General features: G+C 40.3%; 3 protein-coding genes across 12 annotated transcripts in view; 2 read left to right on the forward strand and 1 right to left on the reverse strand.

Moving 5' to 3' along the window:
- Nucleotides 1-7,942, reverse strand: part of LOC118409248 (endophilin-A3-like) — a 66,349-nt gene extending 58,407 nt beyond the window's left edge. For 7 of the 10 annotated variants that reach the window (XM_035810121.1, XM_035810125.1, XM_035810124.1 and 4 more), the window contains exon 1: nt 7,732-7,941. In XM_035810121.1, the coding sequence (XP_035666014.1) occupies nt 7,732-7,776 (45 nt within the window). In that variant the 5' untranslated portion in view covers nt 7,777-7,941. Of the gene's footprint in view, nt 1-7,731 lie in introns of all 10 variants that reach the window. The other 3 variants (XM_035810119.1, XM_035810118.1, XM_035810116.1) reach the window with 1 other exon arrangement.
- Nucleotides 7,943-8,425: 483 nt separating this feature from the next.
- On the forward strand, nt 8,426-20,040 carry LOC118409199 (chromatin assembly factor 1 subunit A-B-like). The gene is made up of 18 exons (XM_035810067.1): nt 8,426-8,684; nt 9,136-9,189; nt 9,656-10,680; nt 10,962-11,015; nt 11,454-11,695; nt 11,857-11,938; nt 12,129-12,206; nt 12,437-12,559; nt 12,963-13,051; nt 13,345-13,525; nt 14,154-14,231; nt 14,896-14,994; nt 15,090-15,093; nt 15,424-15,599; nt 16,160-16,277; nt 16,861-17,049; nt 17,506-17,782; nt 18,294-20,040. Exons 1-18 carry the CDS (start codon nt 8,615-8,617, stop codon nt 18,916-18,918), a joined length of 3,564 nt encoding a protein of 1,187 aa, XP_035665960.1. The 5' UTR covers nt 8,426-8,614; the 3' UTR covers nt 18,919-20,040.
- A 3,207-nt stretch (nt 20,041-23,247) lies between these two features.
- On the forward strand, nt 23,248-24,692 carry LOC118409200. The gene is made up of 2 exons (XM_035810068.1): nt 23,248-24,115; nt 24,499-24,692. The coding sequence occupies exons 1-2, from the start codon at nt 23,944-23,946 to the stop codon at nt 24,690-24,692; spliced, it is 366 nt and encodes a 121-aa protein (XP_035665961.1). The 5' UTR covers nt 23,248-23,943.
- The last annotated feature ends 1,943 nt before the right edge of the window (nt 24,693-26,635 follow it).

Genomic DNA, 26,635 nt, shown 5'->3' on the forward strand with positions numbered 1-26,635 from the left:
TGGCATTGTCGTGGTTAGGAAAGATGAAATATGTTTGGACGTATATACACTATAATTTAGTATATAGGTAGGTTTATATCATATATATGTATCAACATGACTGAGGCTTTTCTATCAATAACAAAAACATTGTGCATGAAACATTTATCTGTACATGCACAAGGTAAATGGGTACATGAAAATATGCTTCATACTTGAGCAATTCAAAATGAACGTTTGAATTTCTTATTACACAGACAGAAGTCTATCCGCAGGTATGAACATTTTGCACATTGAGGAATGCAAATATATATGTCATGCTCAGGTGACTAGTACATGTCTACCATGTCTATGTCAAACTTAGGGTACAAATCTATGGTAGGGTACCAATTCTAGTTTTTTTTATAAAAGATGTTTATAAAGATGAAAAGTATAAACAATTTAAAATCAATATCTATACCTCAGCATTACAGTACAAGAATGTACAAAACTACACTACTAAGGATACCAGAGAAGGAGATGCCAAGAATGACAATGGAATGGGACATAACTTTAACATTGCATCATTTAGAAAATAATTTAATAAAGCAACATTGCCTAGCAGAAAGGAACAGGGAGAATTTTCTTTAAAACTGTTTCTAGTTCTACATCTACGTATTGTTACAAGGATGTTTCTTCCTGTTCCTATTTCTATTTAGAGAATATTACTTCAAGTTCAAAATGATGAGATAAAGAGTTAAAATGTTGACATGTCTTTAAACTGTTTCTACATACTGTTAAAGAAAGTTTCTATCTGTTCCTATTTCTATTTAGATTCAAGTTCAAACTGATAAGCTACTGTAGAGTGTTAAAAGGTTACACATGCAATCTTAGCGCATCAACAACACTGTTAGATCAAAGAAAATGTTGTGAACTATTAATACGAATTCTTTTCATCTTTCTCCTTGCTAAATAACATAACATAACATCCAAACTAATATGGATTTAGTATCAAAGTTAATACTACCAAAACAGCTACTTTAGCAGGCTAAGGTTGACATCCTTGGTTCCAAATTAAAAGTCCGAGATCGAAGTACAGCGCACATGTACCAATGTCTGAGTCCTGCAGAGTATTGATTCTGCAGTAAACCCTGAAGCACAGCTGTCTGTAGTCTGGTTGTGCACAAAGGTTTGGGACAATGGCAATGGCAGAAATATAGAATTTGGGTCACAACACATCTACCTTTCGTCAGTCGTTTACGTCCATATTCCCATTAGTGATAGACCTTAGATGAGACAAGTATTGTACGAACTGATTTATGGATGTTACATTGTACCATGTACAAATTTCATGCAATAAAGTTCATTAATAGTAATACATTCATTCTAACAACTTACTAACATACTGTAAATGCAGAAACTTTCGCGGTGGTTTAATGTTCGCGGTTGTCGCGGCGGCCACTGCACCGCGAATTTAAAACCACCGCCAAGATTTTTACATAACAGTAAGAGACTACAGTGCATGGTGCTACCGCGAAATTAAAACCATCGCGAAAAGTCCATTTTCCCGTTACCACGAAATTAAATCTCCACGAACTTAAATGCATGTACAGTATATATCGGTTAGTGTACAAATACTTGTGTAAGTTGTGTTAGAAATCACAGTACAGGTAAACCTAAGGTCTATGGTCTCATGTGATGACTCTTTTACAATAAAATGCCTTTCGCAGTTTCAGTGATTAATCAACAACTTTTTTATTAGATTTTATAAGTAAATTTTATTGAGCTAACCTGTGTCAATACATAGCAACAAAAGTCAGACTGAAATGTCTGCCTGTTATAATATGAATAAAGATTCAATTCAATTTTAAATTCAAAAGGCAAGGTGTCAGATCATTTAAGCATGTTTTCTTTCACATACAGCTATCTGTAACTTTGTACAAACTACAACATATACAACGTATACAACAGCAAATATAAATATAAAACAGATCCACCACACCAGCACCTGGCTTGGGCCTGCTGCACTGTGTCCACACCTGATAAGAGATGGTTGGCAAAGTTCAGCACTGCTGTTTACTGGACACCCTATCCATTACTAAATACTTTGCCCTTTGTACAGAGCATCATACTCCACTTACTCTAACAAAGGTGGTAATAGTACACAAACTTAAACCCAGATCAGCACAAGGACAGTTACCCAGTTGTAAATAAAGACAGCTTAAGGCTTCTTAATTTTGGTGCAAAATCTTATTTGACATGAAAGTCTTGCTGAATGCTTTACTCTGTCTGTGAATATAAACTTATTTTTTGGCAGACAAAGTTAGTATACACTACATACGTAGGACAGTTATAAGGACAGCTCTTGAATGAGGTGCTTCCTTATGCAGGTATGAAATTACGATCTTTAAGATTAAGATTTCTTCAATCTTTCTTCTAAAGGAAAAAAAACAAAATTAGCGGGACCATAAAAAATAGATATCATGCAAATTCATGATGGATTTCCTAATTTTTGTGGTATTTCCAAGTACATGTGCTGACTCCAGATTGGCCCATCAATAGTTTGCACATGTCGTGTCTATCTTTCTTTCACTGTGCCAAAGAACCAGCCACCGATCAATCTGGAAGCATTCAAATTAGCGACCTTGAATCAGCTAGATGGCCTTTGCCCTCGTTGGTATCGGTACAACAGCTGTGATCTCCATTCTTTACATTCAATCTTTGCTAAAAGGTCAAAACTTTAGATGTAAAAGACTGTTAAGGGTTCTAACAAGCACACATGACAACCACACGCAACTTTAGACTAGACATAACGCATGTCTAATGTTAACGGCATGTCTAAAACTTATTGTCATTTTATATGTTTACATATGGCTGAAATATGTGCAAAACAAATAAATCAAATGAAATTGAACCCTGTGTGTGGCTGTCAATGATTCATCTCCAAGCAGATATTAGGATCTGGCCCAATCTCAGGTTTTAAGCCTATTTTTGCACACATTTAAGTACTCAGGAGGTATAAAAAATACAACACTGCAAAAGAGGACTGTATCTTCTGAAAAAAATGTTATCAGGTTGGTACTACTAAATGTTTAAAAAAACAGGTGTATAACACTGACAATGAGCCAATCTTTACATCTGCTTGGAGATTTGTCAACGATATCCCAACCACAAATTCATCAACAAAGCTTAGGCCATGACATAAGCTTCTGATTGACGTGGATCCACGAGTTCCAAACGGCACATGTGCTTTAACACCTGAGAAAGTGCAGAGAATGAGCTGGCACTTAACATCTGCTTGGAGATTTGTCAACGATGCCCCCAGCACAAATTCATCGACAAAGCTTAGGCCATAGCATAAGCTTCTGATCGACGTTGATCCATGAGTTCCAAACGGCACATGTGCTTTAACTACACCCTGAGAAAGTGCAGACCCAACAAATTTTTGACCTTCAGCGATGCAGTCTAACATGATTAATGCTTTTTATATTGCATGACTCAGGCTCTGTGGAGGCCGGCTAATAACTCTCCATGACACACTGCAAGGGACTGTAAATCTGTTATGGTTATTACATACAGATATACCCAAATGGGTTTAACATTATCCAGCAAGGATAGAGATTTCCACTGTTGGTATCTTTCTAAATGCAGTCAATTTTGGCCCATACCTTATCTTAGAGTCCATTCCAAGTCACTACAAGGGACTGTAAATCTGTTACAGTTATTACAGTCAGATATGCACTGATGGGTTTAACATTATCCATCAGGGATAGAGAGTTCCACTGTTGGTATCTTTCTTTCCAGTAAATTTTGGCCCATGCGTAGAGTCCATTTCAAGTCACAACAACAGTTTTAGTAGCATAGGGTACCATCCATATTCTACCATAGAATACAGATGGTAACCTGCTAGGGTTTTAGGACAATATTTGTAGGAATTTTGAATTGCTTTGAATAAAAGAATATCTAAGTCACAAAACTGTAAGTATCATTTTTTTTTCAAAAATTGCATATGGAATTTGAATTCCTTTGAAAACTTTAGAAACAATTTGTAGGTTTACTGGTGATTTATGTCAATGTATCTAAGACAACTATCATTTCTTAAGGCTAAAATGTATGTAGTAGAAACTATAACTTATAAACGTATCAAATCTTTATTGGCTGAAAAACTTTGGTGATAACGGATGAATGATATTTCTAAAAGAACCTGCTGTATATTCCCAGCAAGTACTGTATGACTTGGTCATCAATCTTGAGTGAATGCAGCAATTATTTTAGGGACGACACAATAACATGCAAAATTTACAACTTAGTTGCAGCAGTTATAAGTCTGAGATAAGTTTTGGGGGTCATACGAATCCTAACAATAACATTATCATATGATTGATGGTATTCATCAATAAAATAAGCAGTCATTTTTTACATAAATAGATAAATCTTCTTTCTCCTTCTTTTACTAGGTAAGTATAATACTAGAGCATCATGCTGTCATATACAAATGTATTATAAATTCATTTACTTTTGATGCAGTTTTATTTTATGGTAGGAGGACAAAGTAGGTTTTAGCTGACTTTTAAATTTGTGTTAAATCAATTTACAAGGGAGACACTTTCACAATGTTCTAAATTTGCCGCGCAGAGGGCATCATCACAAAAATCGTGAAAATAAAACCACTCAAAAGCTTCTAGATCTACAGTACTACATTAAAATTAAGAAATGACTACATGCCTGCTGATAATTTTATTTTCCATGCATGTACGTAGGAATGCTCTGTGCAACTGATGATTTTATTTCCCGTGCATGTACGTTCGTAGGAATTGCTCGGTGCAATTGCGCAGAGCCACTGAGAGGTTATCACAAAAACTGTGATAATATTAATAAAACCACCCAAAAGTTTTAATATCTACAGTACTGCATTAAGAAATGACTAGATGCCTGCTGATAATTCTATTTTCCGTACATGTACGAAGGAATGCTCTGTACAACTGATGATCTTATTTTCAGTGCATGTGTGTAGGAATGCTCTGTGTAACTGATGATTTTATTTCCCCGTTCATGTAACGTTACGTACGTAGGAATGCCCTGTACAACTGACGATATTATTTCCCGTGCATGTACATTTGTACGTACTGAGGAATGCTCTGTGCAATTGCGCAGAGGAAATTCGCGGGTCCCCCGGGACTCCACGAAGAATACCAAGCACCTGTGGCCATATTGATTTTCTGTTCCGCACAATTCAATGTCACCGCGTCACCTCCTTTTCATCAACATCACGTTTCTATGGTCTACCGTTCCCAACGGGACAATCACACACCCTGCATGAGTTTAGCACCCAAGTTCAACCAAAAATATGCCAAGACACTCACGCCAAAAAGAATTTCTTGCACAATTATTTTTACGAATACATCTTAGAATCCCACAATGCCAGGTAAAATCATATCAATCATACTCCAACTTTCATCTAAATTTTCATATTTTCTCATAATACGATTTACTAGGAGTAAAATAAAGACCCTTATACAACTTCTCTCATGACCTTAATGAAAAGCAGCCTGCAGGCCAATTTGTTTTTGTTTTTTGATAAATAAATAAAAGCTCAAACAGACAATATAACAAATGCAGAATAAACTACCCACACTTACTAATTCTTCTTGTAAAATTGTAGAGATTGTATGTAGGATGCACTCCCATTTTATCCCTGCATACAGACTCAGCCTTTCCTGATCATCTAATTCTTAACACTTAAATTGTATAACAGATAATTCCACTTTGCACAAACATGACAACCTGCCACTGTAAAATGCCTGAGGGGTAAACATACATACAGTACATAATCATTATTACATGTCATATGTTACAAGATTTATAAGATTAACTCTAAAATGCCCCTGATACATTTGTCATCCCCAACTAATCCTTTGCCTGTGCTCTCCCCTGGGTGACCAGAATTGTACAAATCATTGTACACTTGCCTGTAGACATACATACATTTTGTAGATGATTATGAACAAATATTTATTAGGTATATACAAGGAGGTTAAAAAACCTCCTTGGTATATATGTCTAATGAAAATTAACTTTAACATGCCCCAGCTATGTACTTAGGCACTAGGCAGGATACCTCTGTCATGCTGAACTAATCCTCTGCCTCTACTATCCCCATGTGGGCCCAGAAGGGTGTATGTCATCAGTTAGAAATTTGTCCCCATCTGTACAAGCCTACAAGGCTATATCAGATTCCAGGGAAAATTAAACATATGTAAGTTACTAAGTGACAAGGCATGCAAGTAAACATAACATCACAGACACAGTGGGAGGGGCATTCATCCTCATCTTTCATACTGTGAATCTTGAAACTTTTGCAGTCTTTTTTTTGTGTTGACCTCTCCACTGTGAATTTATGACACTGCAAATATGTATTTCCAATATTGAGTTTACTGAGCATATTAAGATGCCCTTTAGACCCAAATGGAGCTTATCTTCCAGGGCTCACAATGACACAAACACAAATACACAAATACTAAAACAGATACAATATCTTACTAACTGTATAACTGAATTCTTTCAACTGTAAATTTCAAAGACCACAAAGATCTGCTTTTACCTTCTACTGCAAAATAAAACCACAGCGAAGTAAATGAATTTAAATCACCGATGAGCACCCTTAATTTGGGATCACTAGTATTTTGATGAACTTTGAAACCACAGAGGTAGATAAAAAATTTGCCTGTACAGCGATAACAAAGTACATGCATGGTCTTTTATTAATTATACCTTATACTTTATGGTCTTACATTACACACTTGAATGCTGCAATATACTGTAATGCTAATATGTATATATTGTAATACTTTCATTTTTAATGTTCATGGTGGTTTTGATTTTCATGTTTTTTTCAAAGCTCTTGAAGTTGAACACAAATTCATGACCCAGCAATATCTGTTTCCAATTATTGTTTCTAATTCAGTAATTAGCCTCGACCATGAACTTGAAATACCAGGAAAACGTCATTTCCCCCCCCTTTACCACAAAATTTGCTCCCCACAAAAATTAGATTTAATAATTCATAGTTAATAAGTAATGATATAAGTATGCAAGACTCTATTAATAATATCATTACAACAACATCCTGACTCATACTGTGTTTTTTTTGGTGATATCTCTGAACCCCAGATGGTGGATTGTGGTATCATATGTATCCACATCTGGGCTCTTTTTCCTGCCAGATCATAAATGCGAAGCCTCCAAATTGTAAATAAGATTATGTGGAACAGCCCTGCATAATGTCCAATTATCACACGATTGGCAACATCTAATGGCTTGCTGAATACACAGCTAAACATACACATAAACAGCTATACATACTTTAGTATACACTTGATTTAACAATAGTTACGTGTATGTTGCTAAGGTGAAACCCTGAAATAAAGGACAGTGAACCCGGTCAAATTATACTGCCAACAAAAAATGACGCATCGTCATCCAAGTCAACTCAAAACAATCCAACGGTGCTGAAGGAATCCGATATTGTATTGGTTCGTCCCCCGTTTCGCCCTTCAGCGAAAATATAACGGTACAAGTAAATGAGGGCACGGGATGTTGGAAAAAAGAGAGAGAGAAAGGCCGGAAACACCCAGCCACAAGAAAGGAAATTCCCGTACAGAGAGCGGCGCTGAGTCCAAAGTCGGGAAGGGAGAAGAAACGGGCTGCATATCAACAGAATTCCCTCGACACAACAACTGAACTGGTCAAGCAACTGCCCACATTTCCACCTACCTGGTTGGCTTTATTCAGCTGTTTCTTTAACCCCGCCAGCGACATGGTGTCGGCTGTACTCTAGACTACTGCCACGTGTTGTAAGGAGAGCGACTCTGTGTCGTGGTTTGTTGTGGATCCTTGGCAATGACAGGAGGTTCCTTCGGCACAGCTCCGTTCTTCCCTTCACCCGATCAGACCTGGAGGTCGCACGGAAGTAGGAAGTGCCTACGACGTCACCAAACCGGATATGCACACAACATCAACCGGTAAATTCCCGATGTTAGAATATTGTGCAGAACATTTAAGATAATTTTCGAGGTCAAAGATTCATAAGTTCAATCTATACTATATTTATACGATATTGTATCTTAACAATTTAATCAGAACTAACTTTTCGACGAAGAAAATATATTTTCTTCCAGTACAGCAGAATTTTGATCTGTTAGCGTTTTTGTGCGCGCTCACCAATTTGTCAGGCAAGTCTATTCATAAACTTCGGGAGTATATTTTGATATTATAAAACATATCGTATATTTTTTCACATCTAACGATAAATTAGATTAGTCGCAAGGGAGAAAAACATTTTTTAGAATATTTAATTTGTACATGTATTTATACATCATGTTCACTGTTCTTTCTATAAAAGACTGTCTGAAAGTATTATACCCATATAATAATGTATTCTTCTAGAGACGCTGGCATATTTTGATCACATGACCAAATTTGACCAATCCCAGCTGAGGACAGTTCGCCCCAGTACTCCTTCCCGCCAATTTCGAAGTAGTAGGAAGGTAGTCAGCAATACTAAACATTCTGTCTCGTTTTCTGGTCAAATTGATGAAATTTTTCCACTTTCTTTCCCTCTTATTATTTGGAACGAATCTCCAAGGTCCTCGTGAAGATGCTTGGGGAGTGTATGCCGCAGAATCCGCCAAGGATGGGCGAGAGCAACGCCGAGAAAGGTTCCGATGGTGAGTCTCCGAGATTTTCCGCCATTTTCTACAAATTTACATCTGCCAAAAAATTCTATACAAACTCAAAGCTGTCTAAAACATTCAAAAGTCGCACAATCTGGAAATACTACATGATTCATAATTGACCTACAAGTTATACGTTGGAAATTTTTTTGTCTTTTATGATGATCCTTCCTATTTTAGCCGAACGTAGGCCCTTTTTAAATGTTTATCCACAGCTGAGATTCGACGTTCTATTCTATGGTTTCTTGTTTTTTCGTTGAAGTTTGGCGCGCATAATGTTTTGAAGCGTACATAGATATGATCGGTGCCCATAACACGCAACCGTTTTGTCAAAAGCGTTAGCTGTCTGGTAGATTGCAGAGCTGATCACGGTGTTGTACAGTTTTCATTCCTTTTGTCATTTAAAGTTAGTAGCTTGGACTTTATGAATATTTGTTGTTTTCAGGCCGAAGCCCAAACATCCTCACCAGCCCACCCAGTAGCAAAAAGCTGAAACAAGGTAACATGGTTTCCCCAAAGTTTGATACCATTTATTGTTTTGGAGAGAGTTAGGAAATTGCTCTCCTCAAAAATAAAAGTATTGTAAAAGAAGAGCGGTTTAAACTGGAGTGAACTCCTACCTAACGGGTACCTACTGGCTGTCTCTCAAGGTGAATACTCAAGGTGAATACTAACTGAAGAATCTACTCTACTCTACTCTACTCTACTCTGTTAATATTGGAACTTTGTGTTGAGGAGATACTAGTTTTAAAATTTGTAACACATGGTACAAGTGTTAAGACAAATTTCGTAAGCCTTCATCACATAGTCCTTTTGGCTAGCATCCATTCCGGACAATTCTGCGCTACACAGATATCAAGTTTTGCTCAGAACGATCTCCCATTTCGTGATTTATAATTGTTGAGTTACAAGTTGATCTAAAGCATAAGTTGATTTACATATTTTCCCTGTACCTCTACCTCCAGCGCGTCTTCCGTTCAAGGTGGTGTCCCCACTCAACGGACCAATGTCTCCCAACACCCCAAACACAAAGAAGAGGAAGCACAGCAATGAAGAAGTGGCTTCCCCAAAAACTCCCAAGTTGTCCACCCACTCCCCCTGCAAGTCTGCAGAAAAACTCGGCAACCAACAGCTGAAGGAAAAGCCCAAGACTTTGGCTACAGAGAACGCTGCCAAGTCTGCCGAGGAAGGAGAAAACGAAGTCAGCTCCAGTTCGGAGATGTTTCCGGCTACAAAGTCGCCGGCAGTCAAGCTCGCCTCTAAGAACGAGAAGGCGAAGACTATCGACAGTTTTCTGCAGACGACTCAGCAGCCGCTGGTGTCCACGTCAAACGAGGACGAAGTCATGTCGATCGATCTGACCATGACGGACAGTGATGGTGAGGAAGAGACCACAGGTAAACAAGCTTCTCCCACAGGCAAACCTCAGGTGCAAGCCGCTGTTGCAGAGAGTTGTATCAAAGGCCCCTCAAGTTTGCAGAAGAGTGAGGGAGGGTCAGACATTCAAGAGTCAGACACCATCAGCATGGCCATCGAGTCATGCATACAGAGCTCAACAGTAAGTTCTGTTGAGGTGACGAAGACTTTGGCTGAGGAGGAAGTTGTTGTGGTCAGCAAGACTGACCGCTCTCCGGACAGCTCCAACAACAAGGCAGTATCCAGTACAGCTTCTCCTGTACTGAAGGAAAGTAGTCCAGCATCAAGGTCCATTCTAGACATGTTCAAATACACAGATGACAAAAAAGCTGAGACAAACAAGGACTCACCAGAGGATAAAGAAACACCATCACAGCACATGGCAACGCAGCCTGCTAGAGAGGATGAAGTAGAAGTTATCAGTGTTGTTTCTGGCAAACCTGAAGGATGTACCAGTAAGAACAGCCCCAACAAGAGTACGACAGGAGAAGAAGCTTCCGAGAACAAGATAACATCGCCTCCAACACCGTCCTTCACATCGCCAAAGGGACCATCCACCAAGCCAAGGGTCAAGGTGATTACTGTAAATCCATTTATTTTTCCTGGAACTTCATTTCATGGTTTAAGGGAAACAATTCTGTAGTGTAGTGGAAAAACAAAACACATATTTGCGGTGTTGCCATAGAGATCACCATGGAAACTGCAAAAATAAAACCACAGCAAGCATTTCAATATTTATCATTTTCATTGTTATGAAAGCCTAGTTCGTCATTTTACTTTTCAGGAACCAGATGACCCGTTGCTGTTATTCTGTTGCTGGTCTAACATGTAGATTGCATACAATCTTTCCTTCAGACTCCCAAACAGCTGGCTAAGGAGGCAGAGCTGCAGAGGAAAAGGGAAGAAAAGGTAAGTAATGGATACAGTTTTACTGTGTTTTTTAACTTTAATGCTTTCTTCATGTTAACTCTTCTTTTGTCAATACAATCTTTTGGTTATCTGCACCATGTTAGATTTCAACACACAAAGATACTATTGCTTGATCCAATTACCCGCCAACATTGTTTTTGAGGGATTCATATTATAATCATGATGCCAGTGAAAGCCTGTAAGGTTTGAATCCAGATATTTGTCTCATCTGTAGTTCAAATTATGCCTGTTGTTGTCATATCTTTAAAAAAGATATCATTTTTCTTTCTTTCTTTATTGACAATGACACAGCTCATTGTACATACACAGTATGCTCACAGTATCATTCATTCATTGTACATACATGTTCTAACAAATCAATGTATTGTGGATAAATCATGTTATCATGTGAATAATTTCCATCATCCATGGCAACAGGAGAAAGAGAAGCAGGAGAAGCTGAGGCTTAAGGAGGAGGAGCGGGCGGAGAAGGAGCGACTCCGCTCGGAGGCCAGGAGACAGAAGGAACTGGAGAAGGAAGAGCTCAGGAAGAAGAAAGAAGAAGAGAAGCGACAGAAGGAAGCAGAGAAGCAGAAACTGAAGGAGGCAGAGGAGAAGGAACGGCAGGAGAAACTCAGGATAAAGGAGGAGGAAAGGAAGAAAAAACAGGAAGCCATTGAGTAAGTAAACTTTGTGTTTCAAAATATGAAATGTAGAATATAGAAATAACGTTTCTCTTCCAAAACCAGGGAGATACATTTTGACCTTTGTAATATAGTGTATTTACGGCTTTACATAGTACATGGAGGTAGACACTGATCAGTCCTTATTTTGATTCCAGGGCCAAGTTAGAGGAGAAGAAGAAAAAAGAAGAGGAAAAACAGAAACAGGAGGAAGAAAAGAAGAAGGTGGAAGAAGAAAAGGTGAAAAATTTGTTTGCTTTTATGAATAATTATTACAGTTGGAACATATATGGGCTAGGCTCCATGACTACAAGTACGAAACAGGGCTAGAAATCCTGGGTGTTCACCCAAAATGGGAGCTGTCGGTTGGTTGGGTGTATATGTAACTATCTGTCGTGCCTTCTCACATCCCAACTGCTTTCCATCACAGGCACGCAAGCAACAGAAAGTCAAAGCTGCCTTCCAGAGCTTCTTTGTCAAGCCCAAGTTTGACCCAGCTGAACCAAAGGTAGGTTTGAACATTCTCATGCATTAAGTAAACGTTCGTGTAGACATGCATAGCACATAGGGAATGCTTTCATATTCAGTATAGTGTAGAGGTTTGGCAGACTTTGGCAGAGGAGGAAAAGGGTTGACCTGGTGTGCTTGGTTGAAAATGCAGTGAAGGTACATTGCATTAGCTGCATCAAAAACAACTGGTTTGCCTCACTTTACTTCTAATTTTGTTCGTCTCTACAGGAGGAGCAGCAACCTGTGGGGGCCTTCATGCCGTTTGAGGTGAAGAAGGACATGAAGCTGGCTCCACTCGTCCGAGTGGAGAACCTTGATCTCACCAGGGTGAACGAAGGGCTACAGAAACAGGTTTGTTTCTTTGAGCTTTTGTTTATACATGCAAAAAACTCAAAGCAGCCACTCTCATAGAGGTCCATGTGTGTTAAAAACCTACGTATTACCTCTTTAATAACAGCAATTACTCAAGCAACTGTCATGCAAGTGACAAAAGGTAGAGGTTTCTGCCTGAAACATCTGACGTTTCTAAAATCCTATCCAGTTTCTTGAGTAATTGCTACTAGTATTTGGTGTATCTTATTACCTGGATGTCTAAACTTCATCAATGACTCTTTGATGTATTATCATGAGAGAGAGAGACAAACAGAAAGAAAAAGTTAGTGTTTGAAAATCACACACTTGGTCCCGACACTTACAGCTGGAAATGTTATACTTTGTCATTGTGTTAAAATTGTTCTTTCCTCTCCTTTCTCAGAGCTGTACTGAGCTGTATCTGGATGAGTTAAAGAATCAGTACATCCCAAAGACTGGTGGACGAACCTTCCCTAGACCCAATCCTGACAGGTGAACACTGGTGTAATGTGTAGATGTGTTTGGAAAGTCTGTAATCTCAAAACGGATATATACTGTGTGTATACTATAGGTAGCTAGTCACTCAAAAAACACTTTTCCACATTGATATCAGTTGTTCTTGAATTATAGAACATTTGAAATGTTATTTGAGGTGAAATACTGTAAATATGTTGAGATGTGAAACTGTACACATAGACTCAAACATTACATTATTGAAAGAAGAAACAGTGTGATGTTGCATGACTAACATACAGCTATGTTGATGCTCCAAACTAACTTGATATTGTGCCCTTCCTGCCCAGTGAGGAGGCTGATGATGTGATGGTTGTGGAGCCCACGCCAAAGACACGACACGTTCACATGAAGCTGCTACAGTTCCATGAGAACTACCGCCCCGCGTACTACGGCACCTGGAACAAGACATCCAAACAACTCAACCCAAGGAACCCCTTCAAGAAAGATGAGGTACAACTCACAAGGTCACCTCAATAGAACAACAACAATGATGATTGAAGACCTTTATTGCACATTTTTGCCACACCAGGCTAAGTACAGGTCACAAGAAGACTTGCTGAAAAGATTCATTTAACAGATACATGAATTCAACTTCTTCTCGCTTTTCTGTTATAGTGGAGATAAAAGAACAATACCTCCCCATATATAGTAGGCTCTGTCACTGGCCCCATGACCTGGAATGTCTGTCAGTTGTTGAACTCTTCTTTGAAGTTCACATGAAATAAATACATCTGTTTGCATTATTGTCATCCTCACTCAACCATGGTTTTTGATAGCATGCTTACAAGTAGGTATTTTTGTACTTTTTACGTGCAGTTCTCTGATTGCATGCCAGTTTTCGGTGTGCACAGTTTCTCAAGAGCCAGCAAAAAAGAAACAATAAAATGAGAAAACTGCATATGATAATAACAAGAAAGCTCAACTTGTAAGCCTGCTACAGAGTCTAGGTTTTGGAGAGGCGTCGCGAGCAGACTACCACAAGATCATTTCTGCTTTTCTCATGCTAAAGGTCTTGAGTGGTGCCTGACTATTTACCTGTTTATTTATTTATTTGTTTGTTTGTTTGTTTGTTTTGCAGGACCTGTTTGACTATGAGTTTGACAGTGATGATGAATGGGAGGAAGAGGAGCCGGGAGAAAGCATCTCCCACTCCGAGGTGAGGGGCCATTCTGGCTTACAAATTTTTTACAAAATTTACCGTTTTTCATAAAAGATGCACATTGTTTTCTAAAAGAAGTTCTTTACACACAACAAGTGAAGAAATTGGTCCAAAATCCTGATGAGGGGGGATTCAAACTGTCACGTTTGAGGCTACATTCTTCACACTGCAGCAGCGACACCTAGCTGCAGTGTGGAGTACTGCAGCAGAACCAGTCAGCATTGCACTGATGAAGGTGACACACAGTCACCAAAATGTGGACAATTGATTATGTACTTGCTGTGTGCTGAACCTTAAAATGTGTAGCAAATACCACTCAACATGTTTAATGAAGCTAGAAGTAACAGAAATGTTTTGTTGTGACTACTGCACAGAGAGAAGAATGACAGTGATGAAGACGCAGATTCAGATGGTCACTGAAATTTTAGCAGTTGATAATGTACTGGTTGTGTGCTGAGTCTTGTATAGCAAAGATCACCTCCTAACATTTTTGATGAAGCAACAGGGGTGAGCCCACTGGACAGAGCCGCATGGAAGCGCGGTGTGAAGACTAGCTGACTGCTGCCTACCCCTGGGTGGGGATAGCAGCAGTATAATCAACAATGGATAGTGAGTGAAGAAATAACAGAATAAGAGAAATGTTTTGCTGTAATTCCTGCAGGGTGAGAAGGATGACAGCGATTCTGACGCAGACTCCGACCTGGAGGACTTCTTCGTGCCCCACGGCCATCTGTCAGAGGATGAGGGCTGTGAGGATGAGGTACGTTCCTGTCAAAAATGAAAATGTGGAGGGGCTTAGTTGAAAGTTGAAGTCCTTCCTGCAACAGATGGTGCACAGAGCAGCACCCATGCAAGGATGACACTCGGCCAGTTGGGGAGGGGTAGGATGCAATTAAAAGTGGTAACAGGAACAGGTCAAAGTTTAAGATGGAAGACAGATTGATACAGTGTGTTTTCATGCTTTTAGTCATGGAGATTTTTGCTGATCCTTAACCTATAAGGTGTAGGCAACTTGTTTTTTTTTATATTTCCTGTGATTTGTAGGGAAAGCTGTCTTATTCATGTATTTTCTTTGATGATTTAGCATAATATGTAGGAGGTTCTTTCAATTTCAGCATAAATATTCTAATGTGCCTCTACTATGTTTGGAAGCAGATGTTTTCAATTTAAAAAAACAACTTTTCCCTGCAGCCCTCCAGCCCCAGTGCCCGTAAGGCTAAAGAGCTGGCCAGGCAGAGAGCGTTCGAGGCAGACAGGAAGAAACAGATGAAGTACATGAGGGCTGTTGTGATTGGCTGTCTGTGGTCATGTGATAGTGCCAAGGACAACCAATCAGACATGAGGAGGATGCTAGAGGAATACAAGGTACTGTAAATCTTAAGATTTTTTCAGTGGTTTCATTTTGTCATTGTCAATGATCTCTCATACCTGACAACATGTTTCCAGTAAGGTTTTGATTCTGCAGTTCCAACAAGTTCCAAAAGAGGGCACTGCAAGCACTTTGTACATGACAGGAAAAGTTTGAAAAGAAATCTTATTACTTATTCAAGCATTATGTTTGTTGGAACTTTGATATTTGTATGGTTGTTATATTGCAATGCCGTTAATTTTTATGGTGGCCTGGAAGTTTTAATGGCAATAGGCATGTAGTCCAAATTCGTCACAGTGTACTTTTCGTTTGATTTCATTTCCAGAGTTTTGATATTTACCTTCCCTAGAAGGTTATGTTTTCATTAGTGTTTGTCTGTATGCGTCTGTGTGGAGGGGGAAGGGGCGGTTGACCAACATAACTCCAGAAAACCTGGATGGATTGTCTTGATATTTAGTACTTGGGTAGGTCTTGATGAGACCTTGATTCGATTAGATTTTGGGCTCCATAGTTGTATGATGAATAAATTAATTCCATTGCCTTTCCCTGCCCCCAGGTGTGTGCCTTTGCCTCCATGCCCATCCACGTGGCAGGCCCAGAGGAGAGCGTAGCGGCCGTGGACAGAACCCCCAAACAGAAAGTGAAGCGCCAGGCACAGCCTGTTCCTGAAGAAGGTATGAATTTGTTTATTGATACTAGTCTTCTTCTTTCTCCTTCCACTACTGATGTTAGACGAGTAGTGGCTCTGGCATTCACCCTGGCCCTCTTCCCACAAACATATTCATACTCTTTGAATGGGTGGTTCAAAACCTACAGTCCTTTGGCCGTACAGTGGGCAATTGAGGTCAACTGAGTTAGCACTGAATGCAGCTCCAGACACTTGGGACAGTCGTATTAAGGTCACCGGAGTTAGTGCCGAATGGCAGCCGTTCTAGACCCTTGCGATTTAGCCTTGTCTATTCTAAGCTCCTCATACAGTTCATCCCCTGGCTGCGAAGAGAGAGTAGTCGGCCCACAAGAACAGCAATAAGCTAGAGTTGCCCATACATCAGAATAAGGGGGTCAACCTCCCTGATCAGAAGATGCACCAGGCCCGGCGCCCATCTCCCCTTCTAAGCCCTGGGCCACACATAGGTGCAAGCACTACAGCAGGGGGCTAGTCCACTGGTAGTGTAGTGTGTTTAGCTTATGTACCATTTTTTAAGAGTCTTTGGTAATAACAATAATGACAATAACAAAATGTATTCCTGTCCGCAGCCTTCCCCGACCTGATCCGCCTGATGCACGGGAATGCGAAGGGCATCAAGTCTCTGGTGCGGGAGTTCCGAGAGTTCTGGTACCTCAAGCAGAGGGGGGAGAAGAGCGAAGGGTCGGGAAACAAGACGGAGGACAAGGGAGAGAGCAGTGCAGAGGTTGCCATGGAAACAACAGAAACTGTGCCAGCAGGTATGAACATCAACCACAGTAGATGCTGTAAATGCAAAAGTGTTTGTTGTGGTTTTGTTTTCGTGAGGAAGTTTTACTACCAACTCAAAACCACTGCAAACTCTCCATTTTCCTGCAACCCCAAAATTGAATGATCTATCGTTAAGCCTGCAGTGAGTTACACTTACTTGTAAAGTTGACAAAATTATTTACCCCACATAACTTTCCACAGATTTCGTTTGATGAAAAGTGGTTTTGTTCTTCTTTAAACCTCTGGTGTCAGAGACATTGATAGATATCGTCTCATTACACAACATACAACAAGCTCATCTGTGTTGGTATATTCCGTAGTAAAAAAGTTTAAACTTTTTCACTATTACTTTCTTTGTGTTTTTACAAAAGTCTCTTGTTCAAGTGCACAAAGGACTAGGGTTAATTGTAGGTACCTTTTTATTAACGTTTTTATGTGATGACCAGGAACTGATGTGGAGATGAAGGAGTCTGACAGCGCGAGCAACCAGAGTGGGAGCAACGAAACATCAGGGCTCCAAACTGGTTCATCTGTCCCAGAAGCGGTTGTACCTTCCCCCACCACTGTTCCAGATCGCCCAGAAGCCGCCGTGCCGTCCCCAGCGGCAGTCCCGGATCCCGCCTTCTCCCAGAACAAGTACAGCATCTCCAAACGGCAGCTGGAGATGACCATGATGGCCATCGCAGTCAGGGAGAAGCGCCAAGACTACCACAAGACCTGCTGGTACGTTGGACATCTCATGTTTGTACCTAATCCATTAGACTGACTCCCTAGAATTACCCTGGATTCTGACATTAAGATATCAAATAACACAAATGATAACAATACAGAATGACAGAGGTTTACAACTGTAACAAACGACTGTGTACATGACTAGTACGTGCTTTTCAAGCTGGCAATTCTGAGGATGAACTTCAAAGACTACTAACTAACTTGTCAATGCCCTCGATTCGTCGGAAAGTTCATAGAAATCGATCCACAGAAAGTCAGATTAAGAAGCACTAGTCATACTGGATGGGAAATTTAGATCGCTGATGCCACTGAATTCAAACATCAGCTCGCTGTCAGCAAATGCAAATTTCAAACAGTGAGACAGCTCTAAACTATGACAGACATGTAAAATAAGTGAGAACTTTACTTTGGGGTATATTTACCGTAGGCTTTTCCATTTTCAATGTAGTTTTCTTTTTATTTATTAACCAGTGCTGTAATGTTTGGTTTGTATCTGTTGTAGGTACGTCCACCAGGAGGTCCAGACCAAGTACAGCATCACCGACCTCCCCTTCCCCAACAAGTGGACATATGTCACCAAGCAGAAGTCAGACAGCCCCAAGTCTCAGGGAGCGACGCCCGGTTCCTCCGGTGGAGCCAAGAGGGACACCCCCGCGAAAGACGAGCGTCCGGTCACGCCTTCGGTCCCCGTCTCGGCTGCCAACATCCGGCAGTTTGTCCAGCCGATGTCCCCCGCCGCGCTCTTCAAAAGTCCTCAGCAGAAGGAACCAGAGAAGGTGCCGATAAATCCCACTACCTCGCCCGGGCCGGCAGGCATCCTCAACTTCTTCAAGAAGGCGGGCAAGGTCAAGGAGTCAGGGAAGGAGGACGCAGGGTACCACGCTGATTCGGAAGACGATGACTGCATGATTATTGAGGAGACAAGCACACAGGAGAAGTCGGTACCCAGTCAGTCTTCAGGCGCTGTGTCCGGCTCAGGAAACAATTCCTGTCTCCTCAAGGAAGGTTCTGAGAAGGATGTAGATTCAAAGGACCTACAAGAAAAGGAAGGGGCTCCACAAGACGTCATCCTTGTCCAATCTCAGACCTCTGTAGAGGAGGAGGCGATGGAAGTCACTCCTCAGTAGCACATCCCTTCCAGAACCCTGGATTACCGGCAATCTTGGAAACCTATCTGTCATATGTATCTTCAAAATATGTTATTTGTGCATTTGATGCTGACGCTTAGTTACAAAGCATGCACCGGATATGTGTGAAGAAGAGAAACTTAGATAGGTATGGGTACAGCTATTGATAAAAGAAAATAGGGTGTGTAGTAGTGATTGTGATGTGCTAGATACTTATAATGATGCCTTCAAGAAGCAAAATCTGCATTAATATGTTTTTTGTAGAAACAATGCAATATACATGTATTGGTGCTGTCTTCTTTTGTATAGTATATACTAGTCCAACAAACAATATGACAGAAAATATAATGGAAATGTTGATTGAAGTCCATCTAATGCAGTACATACCCTAAAAGCTGTTCATGTATGCTTCTAAGTGTGCATGACAAGTACTGAGAAGTGTTGCTGTTTTGACGTTGTACATACATGTTTGTAGATGATACTGAGAATTAACTGAAATAGTCAGATTCCTATTAACCAGCAAATATATTAGATAGAACCTGTACATTATTCAGAAAGATGTCGTCTACATGGAAAATGATCATATTTACATCTATTACTATTAGCTTCTCAGGATTTTGAGTACTGGTCAGTGATAACTACAAGAAGATATCTTTATGTCAAATTAGTTATGTGATGTGTTTGCAAATGTGCTAGATAAGGGCAAGAAACATAGACAATTACTTTAACATCACAACCTGGCATTTTGAAGAAGAAAAAATATTTCTACAAGAAAGCTTATTCTGATTAAGATGTGAATAACTCATGAAGAAGACTCTCTTCTGGTTGCTTCAAGGGAAGAAGTGATGCTCAAGTTCATTGTATGATACATTTTGTAACAGACTACTAGATTAATGTCAGTCCATAGTGCACCTTATACTTACAGACTATTTTGTACTGGGCAGTTAAGGGAATGGAAGCATTTTTAACGCTCAGGTTACATGGCAAACTTTGAGTTTCTTCTAACATATATGACATACCCAAAGATATGAGACCAGTTCCTTGTCCATAAAGGAATGTCTGTAATAGATAGGCACTTGAAATGTGGTAAAATGGCTTTTAGAATAAAGGTTTGATCTTCAACATGACTTCTGATCTTTGAACAGTGAACAAAAGGCCTTTTTTTAATGGAACACATGACATAAGTACAAAATATGATAGTGACACACTCAAGCCTTTTCGTGTCGTCATCAGGAACAAACTGAGTAAAATGCCTAATGAGCATGGCGATACCCTCTTGTATTAAACTATTGTAACTACGTAGTAATCCAGTCTGACCATAGACGAGCTAGATTTGTATTGACGTCTTTCAACAATGTTCAATCTCAGAGCATTGCCTTGTTAAGTTGGTTGGTAAATTTAGATAAGGTTTTGTGATTCATTGAACGGTTATGAATGCTGTGTTCCTGATAGTGACCTGTGAAAAAAGAGCAGACAGAACTTGGAGGGGTGAATTATATGTAGTTTTTATATTTGTACAGAAGTTAATGACATACAGTATACACAGTTTGGTACCGCATTCTTCACATTGCAGCAGCGCCACCTAACTGCAGTGTGAAATAGTAGAAGTCAGTATTGCCCTGAGGAAGGTGACAGACGGCCACCGAACGTCGGCATAGGTATCAACTCTAGTTGTGTACAAAAAACTAAAATTGCAATCCATGTACATTTTCGGAGACATTTTATCTGGAGACTGTTATACCACGCGATATTATGAAAGTTGTCTAGTTCTAAATCTTGGGAAATATCAAAGTCGATCGCTCCGGAACTGGATTTCGCCGTCTACATCCATGAATACCGCTGGTGCCGCCATCGCGGTGAGAACCCAACTTTCCTCCGGGATGGCTGGACTCGGCTTCAATATCTCTGCTGGGGACTTGGTGTCGGCAGTCTTTAATGAGGAGGTTCCAAGACCTCTGGAAGACATTAGTTACATACTAGTAGATAGATACGTCGATGTAGGTTAGACATCCAGGTAATAAGATACACCAAAAAAATAGTTACTCAAGCAACTGGATATGGTTTTGGAACCAAAACCATATCCAGTTGCTTGAGTAACTATTTTTTGGTGTAGTAGATAGATAGAGATATTGAGAGATTTGTTGACTGATTGGTACATAGATACACTAAAAGAACATTGAGGTCAAATCATACAAAATTTAATTGGCTGAACTACGTAGTTGTAGACAATTTTGAAAATTAGATATGTGAAATCCATAAGTAATTGTATCTCTGACAATAAAATCATTATACACAATGATACCGTTGCCGAATTAACATACCAAAACGAAAGACATTACAATATTCAAAATTATCAATAAAGTAAGATGTTTAAAATTGTGTTTTTATCAAAAAGTATTCAGTAGTTTCGGAAAGTAGGTAACGCCAGTTCACCTTTATCCGCGGGGTAACCTATATCCGTTGTAATTCTTTAAACAGGGCATTGCATATTGCGAAATATCAAGTCGACGGACGGTGGTCTCAAATTGCAACATTTGAAACCACCGGCGCCGTGGTATCCCTAACTACCCTGTAATAAATACAACGGATATAGGTTACCCCGCGAATAAAGGTGAACTAGCGTTATATTTTTGTGTATGTACCTGTCGGATGCAGCCAAAGCTATGCTATTGACAGTACTCCCATCAGATGTTTCTCCCGTCTGTGCGCCAGGGTTCGTGCTGAAGTTTTTACCATACGGACACGGAGGGCGTCTCCGCTGGAAGGTGTTCATGAACCGCCGGGTGTAGAAGTGGAACAGGTCGCCTCCAGACAACCTGGTTAGGGTGGAGGAGTTCAAATCTTAATACATGTTACAAAAGTATTCAGTCGTCTCGCTGAAAGTTCAGGATTTTACCGTACGGACACGGAGGGCGTCCCCACTGGAAAGTGTTCATGAACCGCCGGGTGTAGAAGTGGAACAGGTCGCCTCCAGACAACCTCAGTGGTTAGGGTGGAGGAGTTCAAATCTTAATACATGCTACAAAAGTATTCAGAAGTCTCAGGCGCAGAAAGTTGAAGATTTTACGGCGCGGACACGGAGGGCGTGCCCGCTGGAAGGTGTTCATGAACCGCCGCGTGTAGAAGTGGAACAACCTGGCGGCGAGGTGGTCTGGTGGATATTATTCATTTAGGCCACAGCAAGTAAATTTTATGGATGACATCCACGCGCTCATTAATTTTCGCCTGATTTCAGAACAAAACAAGATTTTTTTTTCTTCTTCAGAGATGGTCAACATGACGAGAAAGTACCAAAATGGGAAAGTATGTTGTGCTGTAGCCTAATGATTCGTAGAGATGAGTCAGGTGACACTAGCCAGGTAGCCATGACTGAAGTTATAGATGTGAAACCAGCTGGATAGTTGTAAAAGTGGCACCACTATGAAAGTCATGACTGTAGTGGTCATGTTGGTAAGTGATACCAGTCTACTACACTAGCGTCACTTTTGCTACACTAGTTCACATCTTGAATACAGGAATGAATGGTTTGTTGTCAGTGCTACCTTGTTTTGTCACTTCAACTCTTGTTTTAACATTTATGGTGTCCATTTTGGAAATCTCGCCATCTTGTTTTTTTTTACCCATCTTGTTTTTTTTCGCCCTATCTCATTATTTTTGCAGTCTGCAGAGGATGTCATCCATAAAATTTACTTGCTGTGGCCTTACATATATTTAGTTTGTTTCACCACATTTGTGGAGGGATTGACATTACATGAGACTGTTAACCCGGAGACTAGAGTAGACTGTAAGGTTTGATCCACTTACATCAGAAAGGACCCCAACTCATCAAGAAGCTCGACCCTTCATTGCTCACGCCAAGGGCTAGCGAGAACCACGGTAGATCCACGAGAAACTCGGACTTGTTCAAAACAGTAAGATGCAGAACCAACCGTTACAGAAACTCCCTCCTTCCATACTTCGTAAGACTGTTAAACGAGCATAGCTAAACACTAGTAGACTTGGAATGTTCTAATCACAATGTATGTTTCCGTCTCTTGCCTATATATGATGTGTTTATATAAAGTTTTAAAAGATACATAGTTTTAGTGTGTATGAGTCAGATAGTCTTTAACTCGATGTATTAAGGAATTGATGGGGAAAAAACCGTGCAATTCAGCCAATTGGCTGCCAAATGTTTTTACTGAAGTTGTGTTGTGCAACAAATAAACCATTCATTCATTCAACTCTTTGATAAGTGTGGTGGGTTCTTTTACATGCGTGGGGTGTGGCTCTCCCCGAACAAGGGACCTCCATTTTTAAAACGTCCTATCCGAGGGACGGCCATAGCCGAAGCCTGGTACTCATTTTTCAAGTCGTGTAAAGTGTCTTTCCCAAGGGCACAAGACCGGGGACATTGTAGGTTTAGAACCCGGGACCTTCAGGCAGATAGTAAGTACTGTAAGTTTGTGCCCTCTGGCGGCTTTTGTGGAAGTGGAGACGCCGATTTTGGTTCAACCTTTCGACGAGAATGGATCGTCATGATTTTGGTACGCAGATAGCCAAAGTGATGACTAACATCATTAAATACAAATCATGTAAATCAACAGCTAATTTGCATGATTAATGAGAAGTTTATGAAAGATTGGATCGGTGTTGATTACACAATTAACTATTCATCACAAATTGTACTGGATTAAGTTCGACGTCCAATCAAGACATCGTCAGCGGCGTGTTTTGTCTGTGTGATCAGACAGTGTTAAACTCAATCAAAAATTCTGTCTGATTGGACTATTGATTACATTGTGTGTAAATGATCAATCCTATTACGATGTGTTTGTTTTTTCTTCATATGCTAGACAAAGCGGATAGTACAATTACTGTCCGCCATTGTCTTCTGTCCGCGCAAAGACAACATTTGTAATCAACGTGCTTCTGCTCTGTGATTATAGACGGTTGGCTAATCCTTCCCGATCTATAAAGATGCGACACACTCCTTGAAAATCCACAGCTTCTTCGACGAACACCCTGAGTCACGACTCACAAGCCATGGCGATGTTCAGCAACGAGGATTTCCACCAACAATTCCAAGACTTCTTTAACCGACTTCCTGAGCCGAAGAACTTGCGGAGCACTTGGTCCGGTACGGTGCTGTTGGAAGTGCGGCCCGACTTTACTGACAGCGTCATCGCCAAGCTGAAGTTCGAGTTGGAGAAGTCAGGTACCCAAGAGTTTTTCTTTTATTATAACTTTTCCGTGTCCGCAACGGCACTTTATTCTATATAGTTTATTGCGAATTCTTGCAGTGTACATACAGTGCAAGCAAGAGTCCACATACTAGTAACTCTAAAAGCTGACTCTAGATTCTGGTTTGTTGGGTTCGACTACAAAGAACAAAAGAATTGTCGTACACATCGCCTTTTAGCAGTTTTCTTGGATTGTCTTTCTATCTTAACCAAGACACGTAGATGGAATACTTGGCGAGCAAGGTAAAGCAAAATTTGTTCTTCCCCAGGAGTTTCTTAATCTAGTACATTCTAGAAACATCTGTATATAGTTTTCAAGTTAATTGCAAATTTCACATAATGTGCAAATTTCACATAGGTGCCCAGGACTTCACTTTCCCGGGCTACACCATTCCGATGTGCGGTACGGACTACACACCGCTGGAGCTGAACAACCGCGAGGATCTCCGGAACGTCACCCTGCTGCTGAAGACGCACTTCCCGGACTTCAAGACCCTCGTCATGGCTCCAGGCAGTTCATTCTCGTACTCGAACGACCAAGCGACCAACTGACCAAACGACCACCAACCGAACGACCAACCAAACCCCAGCCCTTTTCAGGGCTACCCAAATATCTCAGAAAGACCTGTAACGTTATCATTTTCACTCTCTCTCTATATATATATATATAGTTATATATAACTTTATGTATACATCCAACCGAACGACCAACCGAGCGAACAACCGAACCCCAGCCCCTTTCAGGGCTACCCGAATATCACAGAAAGAATTTTCACTCTCTCCGTCTCTCTCCATATAACGTTATACATACAGCCAACTGAACGACCAACCAAACCCCAGCCCTTTTCAGGGCTACCCGAATATCACAGAAAGAACTGTATCATTTTCACACTCTCTATATACATTGTATACTAGTATAACGTTATACATACAGCCAACAGAACGACCACCAGCCAACCGAACGACCAACCAAATCCCAGCCCTTTTCAGGGCGACCCAAATATCACAGAAAGAACTGTATCATTTTCACTTTCTTCATAGACATTACATTATACATATATCCAACCGAACCACCAACCAAACCCCAGCCCTTTTCAGGGCTAGCCAAATATCACAGGAAGAATATTTTCTGTTATGTGTCTCTGTCTGTGTAGATGATTACTCAAGAACGGCTGGATGGATTGGTTTCATACTTGTTGTGTTGGTGGGGTGTGATGAAAGCTCGAATCGATGAGATTTTGGGAGCAGTATCTGTCATTATAATCGATGTAATAATATCAGAAATCACCCCTATATTTGAGATATATTGGTACAGACATCGTGCTTTATGTGTTTGTTAATGGGCTTAGCTCCAAGCAGATGGTGAGGTGACAGCTGTTTGGGGAACCCCGAGTTTTTTAATATAATGATAATTAGTTTTATTTTTGTCTGCTTAGGATATCATGGAGATGTGAAGCGTAAGTATAATTGTAAGAAGTTGAGGTACATTTAACGATAATGCTTACCAGGTATGGATGTCTCACATACTGTACTGCTGATTTGAGTGACATGGTGATTAAAATGCCATTAGGTCCTCTCATCTGGGTTGGGTGTCAGAAGTTTTATGGGCGATACAGATGTTCTGATTTTGTTACGATAAGGGACAGTTGTTAGTTGTCTCTTTCGTAGCCAATGGTACTTGTTTTTTTAGCAGACGGGGTTGGCGCCAAGTATTCATCTTACAGTTGGTGTAGGGCTGTCAGAGGAAAGTGTGCATCTCGTTTTTGTACCGTGTGAACAGCTGATGTTATGACATATTGGTGGAAAATCAAATCACCATCTGACTAAAGTTGGCCACATCCCTTCTTCTTTCTGAGTTTCCCAACTTCCTCCCACCACACAGCTCTGAGGCATATGGTCGAACCTCAATAATGCTGACAACCTTAGACATTTTAAATGCCAAACATCAAGCTTAAGGAACACCATGCTACCATATGCCGTGTCGACCTCTTAAACGCACATTACACAATTAAGTGTCACATTTTGATAATTACTAATCAGATGGACATCCTCTGTGTCATTAAATAAATACACCACTACTTTCCCATAACATTTATATTATATAACCATTACTCTCAAATACAACCGACTATAAACATACATACCATCCACAAAAAAGCAATAAATATTTCATGGAGGTATGAGGTCCCCGAACTCTAGTTTTCACTCTCTTTACATACATCCATCCATCCAAACGACCAACCGAACGACCAACCGAATCCCAGCCCTTTTCAGAAAGAACTGTATCATTTTCACTCTCTCTCCAGTACCTCCTCTGATCTCTCTCTCTTTCTTTCTCTCTCTCTCTCTCTCTCTCTATGTATAGGGTTATATCTACATCGAAAAAGGATAAAACCGGTGTGCTAGGCATTTTACACTTATTTCCTTGCTCCTAAGAATACAGACACCATAAACGTCGTACAAGATTTGAATTGACAAAATGTGGCATCACAACT

This window comes from Branchiostoma floridae, chromosome 2 (genome assembly GCF_000003815.2).
Source record: "Branchiostoma floridae strain S238N-H82 chromosome 2, Bfl_VNyyK, whole genome shotgun sequence".
NCBI lineage: Eukaryota > Metazoa > Chordata > Leptocardii > Amphioxiformes > Branchiostomatidae > Branchiostoma > Branchiostoma floridae.

What these genes read in the sequence shown, in the direction of transcription:
- LOC118409200 (XM_035810068.1), top strand. Translation starts at nt 23,944, where the DNA reads ATGGCGATGTTCAGCAACGAGGATTTCCACCAACAATTCCAAGACTTC. An exon ending in GTTCGAGTTGGAGAAGTCAG is followed by an intron (nt 24,116 to 24,498) that starts GTACCCAAGAGT and finishes AATTTCACATAG; the next exon opens with GTGCCCAGGACTTCACTTTC.
- LOC118409199 (XM_035810067.1), top strand. Translation starts at nt 8,615, where the DNA reads ATGCTTGGGGAGTGTATGCCGCAGAATCCGCCAAGGATGGGCGAGAGC. An exon ending in AGAAGGTGGAAGAAGAAAAG is followed by an intron (nt 11,939 to 12,128) that starts GTGAAAAATTTG and finishes TTTCCATCACAG; the next exon opens with GCACGCAAGCAACAGAAAGT. An exon ending in GACTACCACAAGACCTGCTG is followed by an intron (nt 17,783 to 18,293) that starts GTACGTTGGACA and finishes TATCTGTTGTAG; the next exon opens with GTACGTCCACCAGGAGGTCC.